The following is a 14,533-nucleotide window of genomic DNA, read 5'->3' as shown; positions in this document are numbered from 1 at the left end:
CACTTCCGGTCGGCCAGGCAATGGAAGGGACGCTGCGAAGGCTTCTGCGTGACCTTTGGCCGCTGGGTTTCCGGCGCAGGAGTTAAGAACGCTCGTCTGTACTGGAATGTTGTGGGTGGGCGTCTTCTGGTGCTCCGAACTTCCTCCTGCAGTAGAAACGAGTTCTCTTCTGAACCTCACTGTACTTGGAGCTGCTGTATTTTGCCAGTTCACATCTTCGTCTAATTCGTGAGTTCCTTTAGTGTAGGAACTAGGCAGTATTTATTGGTCTTTATAAAATCCTTGTTTAGCATGATCCCCAACTTTTGGCAAGATACATTTTTAAAAAATTACTGTGAAAAATCGCCGCCTTTACTCAGCGCCTAGTGAAAGTAGTTAGTTTGTAGTCTTTTTAGTTTTGCGTAAGCCGGCATTAGTAGTACCTCCTTTTGTAAGGTGGCCAATAATTACAGGGGAATCTCGCCCTAAACTATGCACCGTTTCTCCGCCTGTAGCATCCATCATTCACCTGGGAACTATTGTTTTAGCATGTTCTCTTTACCTCAGGTTACTAAATCGCCACAGCATTATGTGTTTCAACAAACTTTGTGTCAATTCTAATGGATGCTGAGGAAGAGAACCACAACAGAAGGAATGGGAGTAGACCTGTTAATATCCATTCCAACAGCGCTCTTCCTAGCTAAGGCATCCGTGATTTGACTCCCAGCTAGAGTGTGAAATTGGATGATCTAAACTAGTGGTTCTCTTTTTGGCCTCCAGGACCTTTACACACTTAAATATTGACACCAAATTAAACATTTTAAAATAATTCTATGTATTAAGATAATTTAAGTGAAAACTGACTTCCAAATCTCCCTCCCCCCAGTAGTAAATAATGTGATATCATTTTACACTTTGAAAATCTGATTACTGGCTTAACAGGAAATGTGGATTGTAGACTCTGGAAAACTCCACCGTCCTTTCAGAATGAATGAAAACGGCAAAATGTTTTTATGTTAGGAAAGTAGTTTTGACCTTAAAAGCCTCCAAATAAAAGGTCTCCAGGATCTCTGAAATTTGAAAACCATTAGTCCAAACTAATCAGGATGGTTTTATTCTTTCCACCATCCACTGGTTTAGGGGTGGGCACTAGGAAAATTAAAGAGGCAGTGTTCTTGGTGGAGTGGGACTTCTAAAGATTTCCTCATCTCCTAAGGAGACACTCAGAAAGGAGCGTTATCTAACCCAATACCAAGTAAGGCGTGACTGCAAGTCCAGACATGACATTCAATCCAAAGATGAAACTGGCACAGAAAAATCTCAAGCAGAGTATTGCCCAGATAAACTGAGCCTACAGTTGTCCTACCTCTGAACGTCTTATGAGATAACCTGACAATTGTGTAAAAGGAGGCCATAGGTACATAAAAGGAGAAACAGATTATTTAAACTAGGGAAATTAAAGACAGCCATGAAGAAAATGACAGCTGAGTGTGGATAAGGGAAAAGATTGAGGGAAAACTGAGGATACCAGGCATGTACACAGTTTCTAAGTTCTCTAGCTTTCTAGTTTTAAAGTCAATCTGCCTCTCTTCCTCTCAAGCCTCCCCACATCCCATCCCTCTTTAAATACCCTATTCCAGAAATTCAATAGAGGCTACCTGAAGCATACCTAAAGCACTGTATCTCTTATGAGGGAAAGGTGACAAAGTAATTTTTGAATGGTTCTTTATTCATAAACTTGATGCAAGTTTACAAAATTTACTGTACATTGCCAAATAAATCTGCAATGAAAAATAAAATCCAAAAAACAAAGCATGCCAAATGTGCAGCTGTCAATCTGCTAGCCATCAGGATATTAAAGAATTCAATAATGTATTCAAGATTTAGCCTTAGGCTTAAGGAACTTTAATGCTTTAAAGAATTCTGCCTTGTCACTTGTTATCTGAGCAGCTGGCAATCAGAGCTTTATATAAATTTAAAGTGAGCAAGAATGCCAGAACATCTTTATCTACTGTCCTAACCAAAATAAAATCAAAAGAAACACAATAATGCATAAGTGCCAAATCTCTCAGATACGGTTTACAAAGTTAAAAACAATCTTAAAGCAAATACATAAGGAATGTGTTTCAACTTTGTAACTGGTTTGTGCAGAAAAATGTGCTTCTGGGTTTCTTTTAAAAGTGCTTAATAACTAGAATTTATTTTTAAATCAAACTTGGGTTTATTAAAAAAAAAAAATCTCTCACCACCCAAACAGGACTGATTCATGTAAGGCAGTAAAATGGAGAGTACATTGATTTGAGTCAGGTTGTACAAAAGAATTACGAGTTCCTATTAGTCTTTTGGTTGTAAAAGCCATTGTCATGACAACAAAGAGTCTCCAAATCAGGTATATTTTTGTACTTAACTATATAGCTTTTTGCTCAAGGAAGTCTGTTTTCATGCCAATCACTTTATAAGTTTATTAGTTTACAAATCATTGCAACATCCCGTTAATAAAATGGAAAGGTAAAATGACTTAGTATTTTAAATAACTTCAAGCTCTATATTGTGGCTCTTTTTTGTAAGAAATATTGAACCAAAAGAAACCGATTCAGCTCAGCAAGACTCTGCTGCCCCAGTGGAAATTACTACTCAACAAACCTTAAGTGGCATTGCCTTAATTTGCTTTGCCTAAAACGTACAATTCAAGTAAGAGCATATCTTCAGGAAACAGTTCATATCTTCACACAGCCATAAAAAAGTTTAACAATTTAATGAGTAAATTTCCTGTCATTACGTTGGCAATATCATAAAATGGTTTTAGACCTTAAAAGGCCGTGGTTTAGAAGCCTTAAAATTTTCTAAACCAATTGAACATTGATTAAACTTCTAATGGCTCTAAATGGAACAGTATATTGCAAATCCTCAAAACCCATGGACTCAATATAGGAAAGCTACTGCCAAGTCGCAACCACAGTAACCTGATGCTGACTTGCCTGCTTAAAAGATTTCACTTTTCAAGAAAAAGAGATAAGGAGTGGCCAGTAAGTGTATTTATCAGGAAAATACAGTAAAGGCCCCACTGCTCAGTCCAAGATAACTGAAGTGAGCAAAATGAAAAGGCTGTAACTTATACTCGATGTCAGTTGACAGATTATCCACTAAAATATCTATTAGCTAACATCTTCGGTACTGCTGTTATAGGGGCACTCAAAGCTTGTATCTGCATGTTGGAAAGATTTTCTTTAAAGCAACATTGGTCCAAACATATGAGAGTCAACATATTTAGCCATCTTCCTTTGGAGGAGTGTACCAGCCTGAAATAAAATGGAAAAAAAAGTTAAAACACTTTAATCCTTAAGCCAACTAGGAGAGCTGGCATTTAAGGTTAGGCAGAGTCTCTACTTCAAAAATTTGGTGTTTAAACCTACTGTAAAAATTACACTGAATTAACACAGCATTTTGTATTCACAACATCAAGTTATTTTCTATGCATAAATTGTACTTGAGTTTACAGCATAAGATCTCTGTTATTAATGGTATCCCTAGCTAAAGACAACAGTGTGTAATAGTAGATCGCATGTTAGGTTTACTTTCAAATACAAAGGTGAAATGAAAACCTAACTGATATTACTATCCAAAAGCAAATTTCAAATAAGAGGAAATTGAAAATCATCAGTGTAATGATACTATTTTACAAATGAAGAAGCCTCAAAGAAGATGCAGTAACCAAGTGAATAGTAACAGAACCAAAACAGAATTCATCTCTATGTCCTGCATTACATGGTAACTATGTTAATACATGTATTCTTTTTTTTTTTTTAAATATTTATTTATTTTTAGTTATCGGCAGACATAACATCTTTGTTTGTATGTGGTGCTGAGGATCGAACCCGGGCCGCACGCATGCCAGGCAAGCGCACTACCACTTGAGCCACATCCCCAGCCCCAATACATGTATTATTGAAAAATACTAAAAGTGCAGGTAAGCATTCTCACCATAAAAATTATAGGTAATGTGTTAATTAGCCAGATTTAGTTATTCAATGTGTGTATGTATATATATATACATATTTATGTCAAAACACATACAAAATAAATAATTGTATCTGTCAACTTAAATAAATGAAAAATATGTACATATTTAGAAACAAAACTAGAATCCAAATAATAACCCTAAATGTTAATGGCTTAAACTCACCAATTAAGAGACACAGGCTAGTAGAATGGATCACAAAACAAGACCCAACAATATGCTGCCTACAGGAGACGCATTTGATAGGAAAAGACATACATAGGCTGAAGGTGAAAGGTTGGGAAAAATCATATCACTCATATGGACTTCGGAAACAAGCAGGCGTGTCCATACTCATATCAAATAAAATAGATTTCAAGCCAAAGTTAATCAAAAGAGATAAAGAGGGACACTACATACTGCTTAAGGGAACCATACACCAACAAGACATAACAATCATAAATATTTATGCCCCAAACAATGGTGCAGCTATGTTCGTCAAACAAACTCTTCTCAAGTTCAAGAGTCTAATAGACCACCACACCATAATCATGGGAGACTTCAACACACCTCTCTCGCCACTGGACAGATCTTCCAAACAAAAGTTGAATAAGGAAACTATAGAACTCAATAACACTATTAATAACCTAGACCTAATTGACATATATAGAGTATACCACCCAACATCAAGCAGTTACACTTTTTTCTCAGCAGCACATGGATCCTTCTCAAAAATAGATCATATATTATGTCACAGGGCAACTCTTAGACAATATAAAGGAGTAGAGATATTACCATGCATCTTATCTGATCATAATGGAATGAAACTGAAAATCAACGATAAAAGAAGGAAGGAAAAAGCATACATCAATTGGAGAATGAACAATAGGTTACTGAATGATCAATGGGTTATAGAAGACATCAAGGAGGAAATTAAAAAATTCTTAGAGATAAATGAAAACACAGACACAACATATCGGAATCTATGGGACACATTGAAAGCAGTTCTAAGAGGAAAATTCATTGCTTGGAGTTCATTCCTTAAAAAAAGAAAAAACCAACAAATAAATGATCTCATACTTCATCTCAAAATCCTTGAAAAAGAAGAGCAAAACAACAGCAAAAGAAGTAGAAGGCAAGAAATAATTAAAATCAGAGCTGAAATTAATGAAATCGAAACAAAAGAAACAATTGAAAAAATTGACAAAACTAAAAGTTGGTTCTTTGAAAAAATAAACAAAATCGACAGACCCTTAGCGATGCTAGTGAAGAGAAGAAGAGAGAGAACTCAAATTACTAGCATACGGGATGAAAAAGGCAATATCACAACAGACACTTCAGAAATACAGAAGATAATCAAAAACTATTTTGAATCCTTATACTCCAATAAATTAGAAGATAGTGAAGGCATAGATAAATTTCTTAAGTCATATGATCTGCCCAGATTGAGTCAGGAGGATATAGACAACCTAAACAGACCAATATCAATTGAGGAGATAGAAGAAACCATAAAAAGACTACCAACTAAGAAAAGCCCAGGTCCCGATGGGTATACAGCAGAATTTTACAAAACCTTTAAAGAAGAACTAATACCAATACTTTTCAAGCTACTTCAGGAAATAGAAAAGGAGGGAGAACTTCCAAATTCATTCTATGAGGCCAACATCACCCTGATACCTAAACCAGACAAAGACACTTCAAAGAAAGAAAACTACAGACCAATATCTCTAATGAACCTAGATGCAAAAATCCTCAATAAAATTCTGGCGAATCGGATACAAAAACATATAAAAAAAATTGTACACCATGATCAAGTAGGATTCATCCCTGGGATGCAAGGCTGGTTCAATATACGGAAATCAATAAATGTTATTCACCACATCAATAGACTTAAAAATAAGAACCATATGATCATCTCGATAGATGCGGAAAAAGCATTTGACAAAGTACAGCATCCCTTTATGTTCAAAACTCTAGAAAAACTAGGGATAACAGGAACATACCTCAATATTGTAAAAGCAATCTATGCTAAGCCTCAGGCTAGCATTATTCTGAATGGAGAAAAACTGAAGGCATTCCCTCTAAAATCTGGAACAAGACAGGGATGCCCTCTCTCTCCACTTCTCTTCAACATAGTTCTCGAAACACTGGCCAGAGCAATTAGACAGACGAAAGAAATTAAAGGCATAAAAATAGGAAAAGAAGAAATTAAATTATCACTATTTGCAGATGATATGATTCTATATCTAGCAGACCCAAAAGGCTCTACAAAGAAACTATTAGAGCTAATAAATGAATTCAGCAAAGTGGCAGGATTTAAAATCAACACGCATAAATCAAAGGCATTCCTGTATATCAGCGACAAATCCTCTGAAATGGAAATGAGGACAACCACTCCATTCAAAATATCTTCAAAAAAAATAAAATACTTGGGAATCAACCTAACAAAAGAGGTGAAAGACTTATACAATGAAAACTACAGAACCCTAAAGAGAGAAATAGAAGAAGATCTTAGAAGATGGAAAAATATACCCTGTTCATGGATAGGCAGAACTAACATCATCAAAATGGCGATATTACCAAAAGTTCTCTATAGGTTTAATGCAATGCCAATCAAAATCCCAATGGCATTTCTTGTAGAAATAGAGAAAGCAATCATGAAATTCATATGGAAAAATAAAAGACCCAGAATAGCAAAAACAATGCTAAGCAAGAAGTGTGAATCAGGCGGTATAGCGATACCAGACTTCAAACTATACTACAGAGCAATAGTAACAAAAACAGCATGGTACTGGTACCAAAACAGGCGTGTGGACCAATGGTACAGAATAGAGGACACAGAAACCAATCCACAAAACTACAACTATCTTATATTTGATAAAGGGGCTAAAAGCATGCAATGGAGGAAGGATAGCATCTTCAACAAATGGTGCTGGGAAAACTGGAAATCCTTATGCAACAAAATGAAACTGAATCCCTTTCTCTCGCCATGCACAAAAGTGAATTCAAAATGGATCAAGGAACTTGATATCAAATCAGAGACGCGCCGTCTGATAGAAGAAAAAGTTGGCTACGATCTACAGTCGGTGGGGTCGGGCTCCAAATTCCTCAATAGGACACCCATAGCACAAAAGTTAATAACTAGAATCAACAAATGGGACTTACTCAAACTAAGAAGTTTTTTCTCAGCAAAAGAAACAATAAGAGAGGTAAATAGGGAGCCTACATCCTGGGAACAAATCTTTACTCCTCACACTTCAGATAGAGCCCTAATATCCAGAGTATACAAAGAACTCAAAAAATTAGACAATAAGAGAACAAACAACCCAATCAACAAATGGGCCAAGGACCTGAACAGACACTTCTCAGAGGAGGACATACAGTCAATCAACAAGTACATGAAAAAATGCTCAACATCTCTAGCTGTCAGAGAAATGCAAATCAAAACCACCCTAAGATACCATCTCACTCCAGTAAGATTGGCAGCCATTAGGAAGTCAAACAACAACAAGTGCTGGCGAGGATGTGGGGAAAAGGGTACACTTGTACATTGCTGGTGGGACTGCAGATTGGTGCAGCCAATTTGGAAAGCAGTATGGAGATTTCTTGGAAAGCTGGGAATGGAGCCACCATTTGACCCAGCTATTCCCCTTCTTGGTCTATTCCCTAAAGACCTAAAAAGAGCATGCTACAGGGACACTGCTACATCGATGTTCATAGCAGCACAGTTCACAATAGCAAGACTGTGGAACCAACCTAGATGCCCTTCAATAGACGAATGGATAAAAAAAATGTGGCATTTATACACAATGGAGTATTACTCTGCATTAAAAAATGACAAAATCATAGAATTTACAGGGAAATGGATGGCATTAGAGCAGATTATGCTAAGTGAAGCTAGCCAATCCCTAAAAAACAAATGCCAAATGTCTTCTTTGATATAAGGAAAGTAACTAAGAACAGAGTAGGGACGAAGAACAGGAGAAGAAGATTAACATTTAACAGGGATGAGAGGTGGGAGGGAAAGGGAGAGAGAAGGTAAATTGCACGGTAATGGAAGGAGACCCTCAGGGTTATACAGTGGAGGGGGTAGAGAGAGAGGAGGGGAGGGGAGGGGAGAGGTGGGGAGGGGGGAGGGTGGATGATGGGAAAGGCAGCGGAGCACAACAGACACTAGTATGGCAATTTGTAAATCAATGGATGTGTAACTGATGTGAATCCACAATCTGTGTATGGGGTGAAGGTGGGAGTTCATAACCCACTAGAATCAAAGTGTGGAATATGATATGTCAAGAAATTTGTAATGTTTTGAACAACCCACAATAAAAAATTAAAAAAAAAAAAAAAAAAAAAAACTAGAATCCATCTCTCCTAATTCTGAATCTCTTGCTCTTTCATCATAGCTAAGTTTACATACACACACACACAGCAAGTTCTGTAAATGTATTTAAATGCCACTTATAATGTTTAAGATAAAATGAAAGATAAGAAAAAATGTGATCATTCCCAGGCTCCACAAAAATCTAACCTCCCTATAGAAAGGCAAATTAGACCAAGTACTATTTGGTATAAAACTGTCATTGAAACAACCAAGATTTGTGGGGCAGCTACATGATTCTGAAGTAGTAGTGGTTTTGGATCTACTCATTGCGGGGCACTAGAAATGATCATTAGGAAAACCTGGTCTTGTCCTGAAGGTCATCATCATCTTACTCATAAGCTTGAAAATTATTTTGAATATTACTTCCAGAAGCAAGCAATCACTAAAAAAGTGACAAGTTTGTCATTAAAATAAAAGTGAGTGTAAAACACAAATCCTTACAAACTACCCTATCTCTAGCAAAGTAAAGAATATTTACTACAAACTCTCCTCTTTAAGGAAAACTACTTCCTGTTATTTATTTGGCACAAAAGGGTCACCGTGCAGTGTGTCACTACTATGACGAGTGTGTTTATTAGCACTTGCTTACAAAGTATTATACATGCACACTACTCTTCCTTCACAAGGGTGGCAAGACATACATGCCAAATTTAAAAGATTGGTAATTGAGGCTTACTCAGGGTCACCAGTGCCTAGTGGGTAACAAAAAATGGTACTTGAAAATAGGCCTTCCAATTAATTCATTGTTTTTTTCCTCTCATTGTTAAGAGACAAAATCCTCAAAATACGTGCCTTGTGAATACAAGCAAAATTTAAAGGCCATTAAAGTTAATGAAAGATATTTTAAGAAAGATATTGCTCAGAAGTATATGCTGAAATTAGAATTGTTCTTACTTGAATAGAAAATTGTATAAAACTGTCAAAAGCACTAGTACTCTGAAGATGTTTCAGAAAGAGCTGATTATGATCCTTATTGCATTTACCCAATTATAACAAGAACTGTGCCTATAAGGAGTTGCCTTTAACTCACTCTCTATTCTAAAGAATACATTTCAAGTGAGTGCTATGATTCGCTCATTAATCTACTTGAAAAGATACTGAAAGAACCAGAGTGTTAAAAGATTCATTCAAAGATTCTGGATGCAGCACAAGTTAAATTTTTTCACTGTGCTAACTGTACTTGATAAAAAAAATTAAACAGAATATCAATACATTTTTTACAAAACTTCATAAATGACAATACTTATTGAATTAAACTTACCATTTTTCTCATGTATCTGTACAATGGAATTATAGGACTGTTGGGCTCTTGCTAGATTATATTGATTCTGAAAGAGAGTTACACATTTTAAATCAAAACTGTAACTAGGTGAAAATTGTTACAGTAAATGTATGGATGCATCATGGCTGTGCTTAATATAGGAAACAATAATATTTCTATTTCTGAAACAATTTTAACTTAATGTCACATCTCATTTCATTATTCTCTACAATTTTTAATAACAACAAAACCAAAATTGTATGCCAATAAAAGCCTCAAGGCTTCAGGGTTCATTTTTATAAGTCTTCCTACCATTGATCAAATACAGAGCTTTCTAGTGTCCCCCAAATGAGTATTGTTTAACTTGATCCATTAGAACGGAGGGGGACAAGTTAAACAATACTCATTTGGACATGAATAAAATCCATGCTCTCTTCCTCATTAACATATCCAAAAAGACAAAACTACAAAATATTACTTTCAAACAAGAAAATCAAAACAAGCTTCAAGTACTATACATGTGATTGATATTTTTAAATTAGAAATCTAAAAAATGCCCATAGTTGGCACCAAACTATTACTAAGGGAGTCCTCTTTTGACAAAAATATATAATCTTCTTTAAGGAGCCAAGTAAGTATATGATAGGTTTTTGTCCCCAGGAGTACAACTGACATACATCTTAATTTCAAACTATATATCATGTGCATTCTCCATAGTGGTATATACCTATCTAATATATTATGTCATAGAATTTTTTCTGAGTAATAAATTTGCTTAGAAGAATGGAAAAAAAAAAGTGCAAGGACATTCCAAGGGAAAACTTTTTCTTCTTTGCTACTTCCAACCACCCAGTTCCCTTCTCCATCCAAGTTAACAACTAATATCCTTGAGGATTTTACAAGAATATGCACAAGTAGTCGGTTGTTGTAAGAGCAACGTATACACAGATGTGCAAAGTACTGGTAAAATGGCTAATGTAGATCTGAGTCAAAAGACATTATGTGCCTTCATAATTTTGAAGTGCCCACTCCAAGACTGCCCCAAGCCATCTATGAATGCCTCCATACAACCTCATTAATAGTACTTCACCAAATCTTTGCTATTTCTGACAATCGGAGAAGCAGAATTCAGTTGTTTTGTTTTTTCCAATATTTTTTCATTGTCAATGATATTTATTTTTATATATGCGGTGCTGAGAATCAAACCTAGTTCCTCACATGTGCTAGGCCCTAAGGGCTGTTGTACCACTGAACCACAACCCCAGCCCTCAGTTGTGGTTTTTGATTTGCATTTCTATTACTAGGTGAGGTTGAGTGTGTTTTCATATGTTCAAACTGTAAATAGACTCATTATATCCTTTTCCCGTTTTTTTTTTTTTTTTTTTTAAACAGGGTAGTAATTTTCAATTTCTGAATAGTAAAGCCCTGTCATAAGGCATGTCATCTAAAAACTAAAATATATAAAGTAAGCAGTAGTGTCATCTCAAAAATAATTTAAAAAGTGTTTTTATTCACCCAGTCTATATTTTCACAAAAAGGACAAAAATAAAAGATACTCAAGGCAAAACTGTACTGCTACCTGTCCCAACTCCTGCTACCTCTCCTACACAGATCTGCTGAGTTCTCAGCTCCATCCTCTGACCCTATCTCTATCAGGCCTGTTGAAGGGAAACTTCAGTTTTTCAGTACTTATACTTACATCATTTTAGTAACATTTTCAGAGGGCAAATTCATTCATTTAGAACAACAGCTGACAGTATCTTTTTTTTTTTAATATTTTGAAGTAAGAGTTAAATGGCAAATAGAAATTCAAAGACCACAAAACAATTTAAAGTCCCTCTCATCTCTAACTTATCCCGACCAATATTTTTTAAAATTCTTATCAGAAACAATTAGCACTTGTTACATACTCTTCCAAAGATACTCTATGCTTACACAAGCACATCTATATGTTCTTGCCTGTTTCTCTTCTGTGCCCATGCTCTGTCTTTCCCTCCCCCCCCCTCTCTCTCACACACACACACACAAATAGCATTTTTAACACCATTTAGCTTACTATTTTTAATTTTTTTTTAGTTGTGGATGGACACAATACCTTTATTATATACTTATTTTAATGTGGTGCTGAGGATTGAACCCAGTGACTCACTTGTGACAGGCAAGCACTATACCACTGAGCCACAACCCCAGCCCCTAGTAGTGTCTTACTTTGATACCTCTTCCCCCCCAGGTTTATTATCCCAGGTATCATCATCATCGTTGTTGTTGTTATTGTGTGTGTGTGTGTGGTACTGGGAATCAAACTCAGAACCTCATGCATGCCAGGCAAGTGTTCCGTCACTTAGCTGCTCCACCAGCCCTACCACAGGTTTTTTGTTTGTTTTTGTTTAATTTTGAGACAGTATCTTGCTAAGTTGCTGCAGCTAGTCTCAAAATTGCAATCTTCTAGCCTTATCCTCCTGAGTTGCTATGATTGCAGGTATACTCCACTGAGTGCAGCTTCACAGGCTTTTATTTAGTTTCAGGTTTTGGGTTTTTTTTTTATAGTATTTCAAAGTTAACATTTAGACCATTCCCTGCAGACTTTTTAGAACTGAGGAAGAAGGTGAAATTCATTATGCAAAGTTTCCAACTTCTTAACTGACAAATATTTCTTAATAAGAAAAAATGAACAGTGATTTTTTCATAGCAATTCACTAAACAAATTCAACTTCTAAGACATACACAGTTAATGCATGTCACAACACTTCAGTCAACCAACAATGGAGGCCGGCATGTAGAATGATGGTCCCAAAAGATTATATCACCTAGTGACATCATAGCCATCTTAGTTTATGCTATAAACACACTCAATGATGTTCACATAACAAAACTGCCTAACTACACATTCCTCACAAAGCACAATTTTCTTTAAGCAATATCACTGTACTTTATTGATTGATTCGAAGAGATCTTCAACATACAATAAAGATAGAATTTTAAAACTGGAGGAGACTTTACCTATCCAATTGTATTCCAGATACAGATCAGAGGCCCAGAAGAAAGTCTGCATAGTGAGGTACTGGCAAAATCTTTCAATTACTAAATAAGATCATTAGTTTGAGCCCTTCAAATTTTCTCTTTTAAAAAGAAAATGAGCTAGAATTTTTTTTAAATGAATCCAATTTAACATTATGTTCTACATATAAATAGATGCCAGGAAGAAAATATTGAAAAGACCAGAAACACTATTAACTTTTTGGCATATTTCTAATAGTCAAGTTACAAGTGACATTTTTAGTTTTTTATACTTTTATCTACTTTACAAACTCTACATTTAGGAAGAATATATTTCATCATTAAAAAAAAAAAATTTAACCTGTAATCCCAGCTAATGTGCAGCCTGAGGCAAGAGTATCTTAAGTGCCAGGCCAGACTGGGCAGCAAAACAAGACCCAACCTTCAAGTAAACAAAATATATCACATTTTAGTACATACATAATCATTTGAGTGCCACATTTAAGCCTTAAAACAGTATATATATATGTATGTGTGTGTGTGTGTGTGTGTGTGTGTGTATATATATATATATATATATACACACACACACACACACACACACACATATACACACACTATTAGGTTAGATGTAATTAACTAAACACTAGAAAATTGTTCAACTTCTGGATTTTATATAAAATATTTTGTTCCAGTGTAAAGAAACACCTGCTAAAAAATAAATCATTGTTTAAAATGACCTTTTCAACATTTTACTTTTTCTGTGAATTAAGATTCTAGTGGGGGCTGGAGTTGTAGCTCAGTGGTGGAGCACTTGCCTTGCATGTGTTAAGGCTCTGGGTTCAATCCTCAGCACCACATAAAAAATAAAACAAAGGTATTTTTGTCCATCTACAACTAAAAAAGAAAAAATTTTAAAAAAAGACTCTAGTAGACTCACGATTTAAGGTGCAATATGGTTACAAGTATATAATGCAACATTTGCAAAGAACACTGAGGGAAAACATTCAAATAATAAAAAATTAAATCAAGATTATTTCCATCACACATATATTTTTCAAAAACACACTACCCTCAGTGTATATCCTTAGCTCATTTGCATATTACTGATAACTACAATTCTACCTGGAAAGATGTTTCTGATAAAGTGTGGAATTCAATAACAGCAAAGACTACAGTCACTCTCTAGTTCCAATGTTTGTTCTGGCACTATGACATTAAGGTAAGTTACCTAACTTCTGTGTCTTTCAGTTTCCTCATCTGGGGCAATAACATACCTTTTTAGGTTATTAAGGGAGTTCAAAGAGTTAACATAAATTTAGATTGGAGTCTAGCACATTAAAGTTGACTAAGAATTAACTCTTAAAGTGTGATCTCAGTGTGAAGAAACCACAAAGTACTTTTAATTTTTTACTTATTAGGATATACATACCAAAAATAATAAGTTTAAAACTCTAGGTATGTTTGCCTATGTGACTATTAAAAAGACTAAAAGAACAGATATTAAATAATTATCAATGAATATCTTAATTTTCTTACACTTCTTTTCTACAGTTCACTTTTATTAACAAAACAAATCAAATGACAATGAAATAAATTGTCTCAAAAAGAATGAAAGCAAGACAGGAAGAAGCTTCATAAGGTAACATAAGATGAATCTTACGCTTTATGTGAAATTTTTAATAAAGTACCTTATTTGCTCCAAACTGCACTCTGGCCTTGCCTTTGACTAAGGTGGCATTTATTTGCATGATGACTGATTCTATTGAATAGGCACTGCTCCAGCCCTACAGGAAAAAGAAAACATGTCTCTCAAACAAAGCCACGCAGTATTCCCTAACAAAATGGCATATAAAAACTCAACAATAGCAAATCAGCATTAGAAAGAAACTGGGCCAGATGCAATGAAGTATGCCTG

General features: G+C 35.3%; 1 protein-coding gene and 1 long non-coding RNA gene across 3 annotated transcripts in view; one reads left to right on the top strand and one right to left on the bottom strand.

The window, feature by feature from the left end:
- The first annotated feature begins 21 nt into the window (after positions 1–21).
- Positions 22–14,326, top strand: LOC124081664 (uncharacterized). The gene is made up of 3 exons (XR_006848102.1): positions 22–228; positions 3,805–3,946; positions 14,170–14,326. It is a non-coding gene; the product is annotated as an uncharacterized LOC124081664 (long non-coding RNA).
- Positions 1,688–14,533, bottom strand: part of Ube2q2 (ubiquitin conjugating enzyme E2 Q2) — a 61,361-nt gene continuing 48,515 nt past the window's right edge. For both annotated transcript variants that reach the window (XM_046427881.2, XM_046427880.2), the window contains 3 exons: positions 14,307–14,402; positions 9,619–9,685; positions 1,688–3,278 (listed from right to left, as the gene is read on the bottom strand). In XM_046427881.2, the coding sequence (XP_046283837.1) occupies positions 3,247–3,278; positions 9,619–9,685; positions 14,307–14,402 (195 nt within the window). In that variant the 3' untranslated portion in view covers positions 1,688–3,246. The remainder of the gene's footprint in view (positions 3,279–9,618; positions 9,686–14,306; positions 14,403–14,533) is intronic.

This window comes from Marmota monax, unplaced genomic scaffold (assembly GCF_021218885.2).
Source record: "Marmota monax isolate L192 unplaced genomic scaffold, Marmota_monax_Labrador192_F-V1.1 WCK01_AAM20220418_F8-fsc00111, whole genome shotgun sequence".
In the NCBI taxonomy this organism is placed as follows: Eukaryota; Metazoa; Chordata; class Mammalia; order Rodentia; family Sciuridae; genus Marmota; species Marmota monax.
This window is presented reverse-complemented; position numbering and strand designations above follow the sequence as displayed.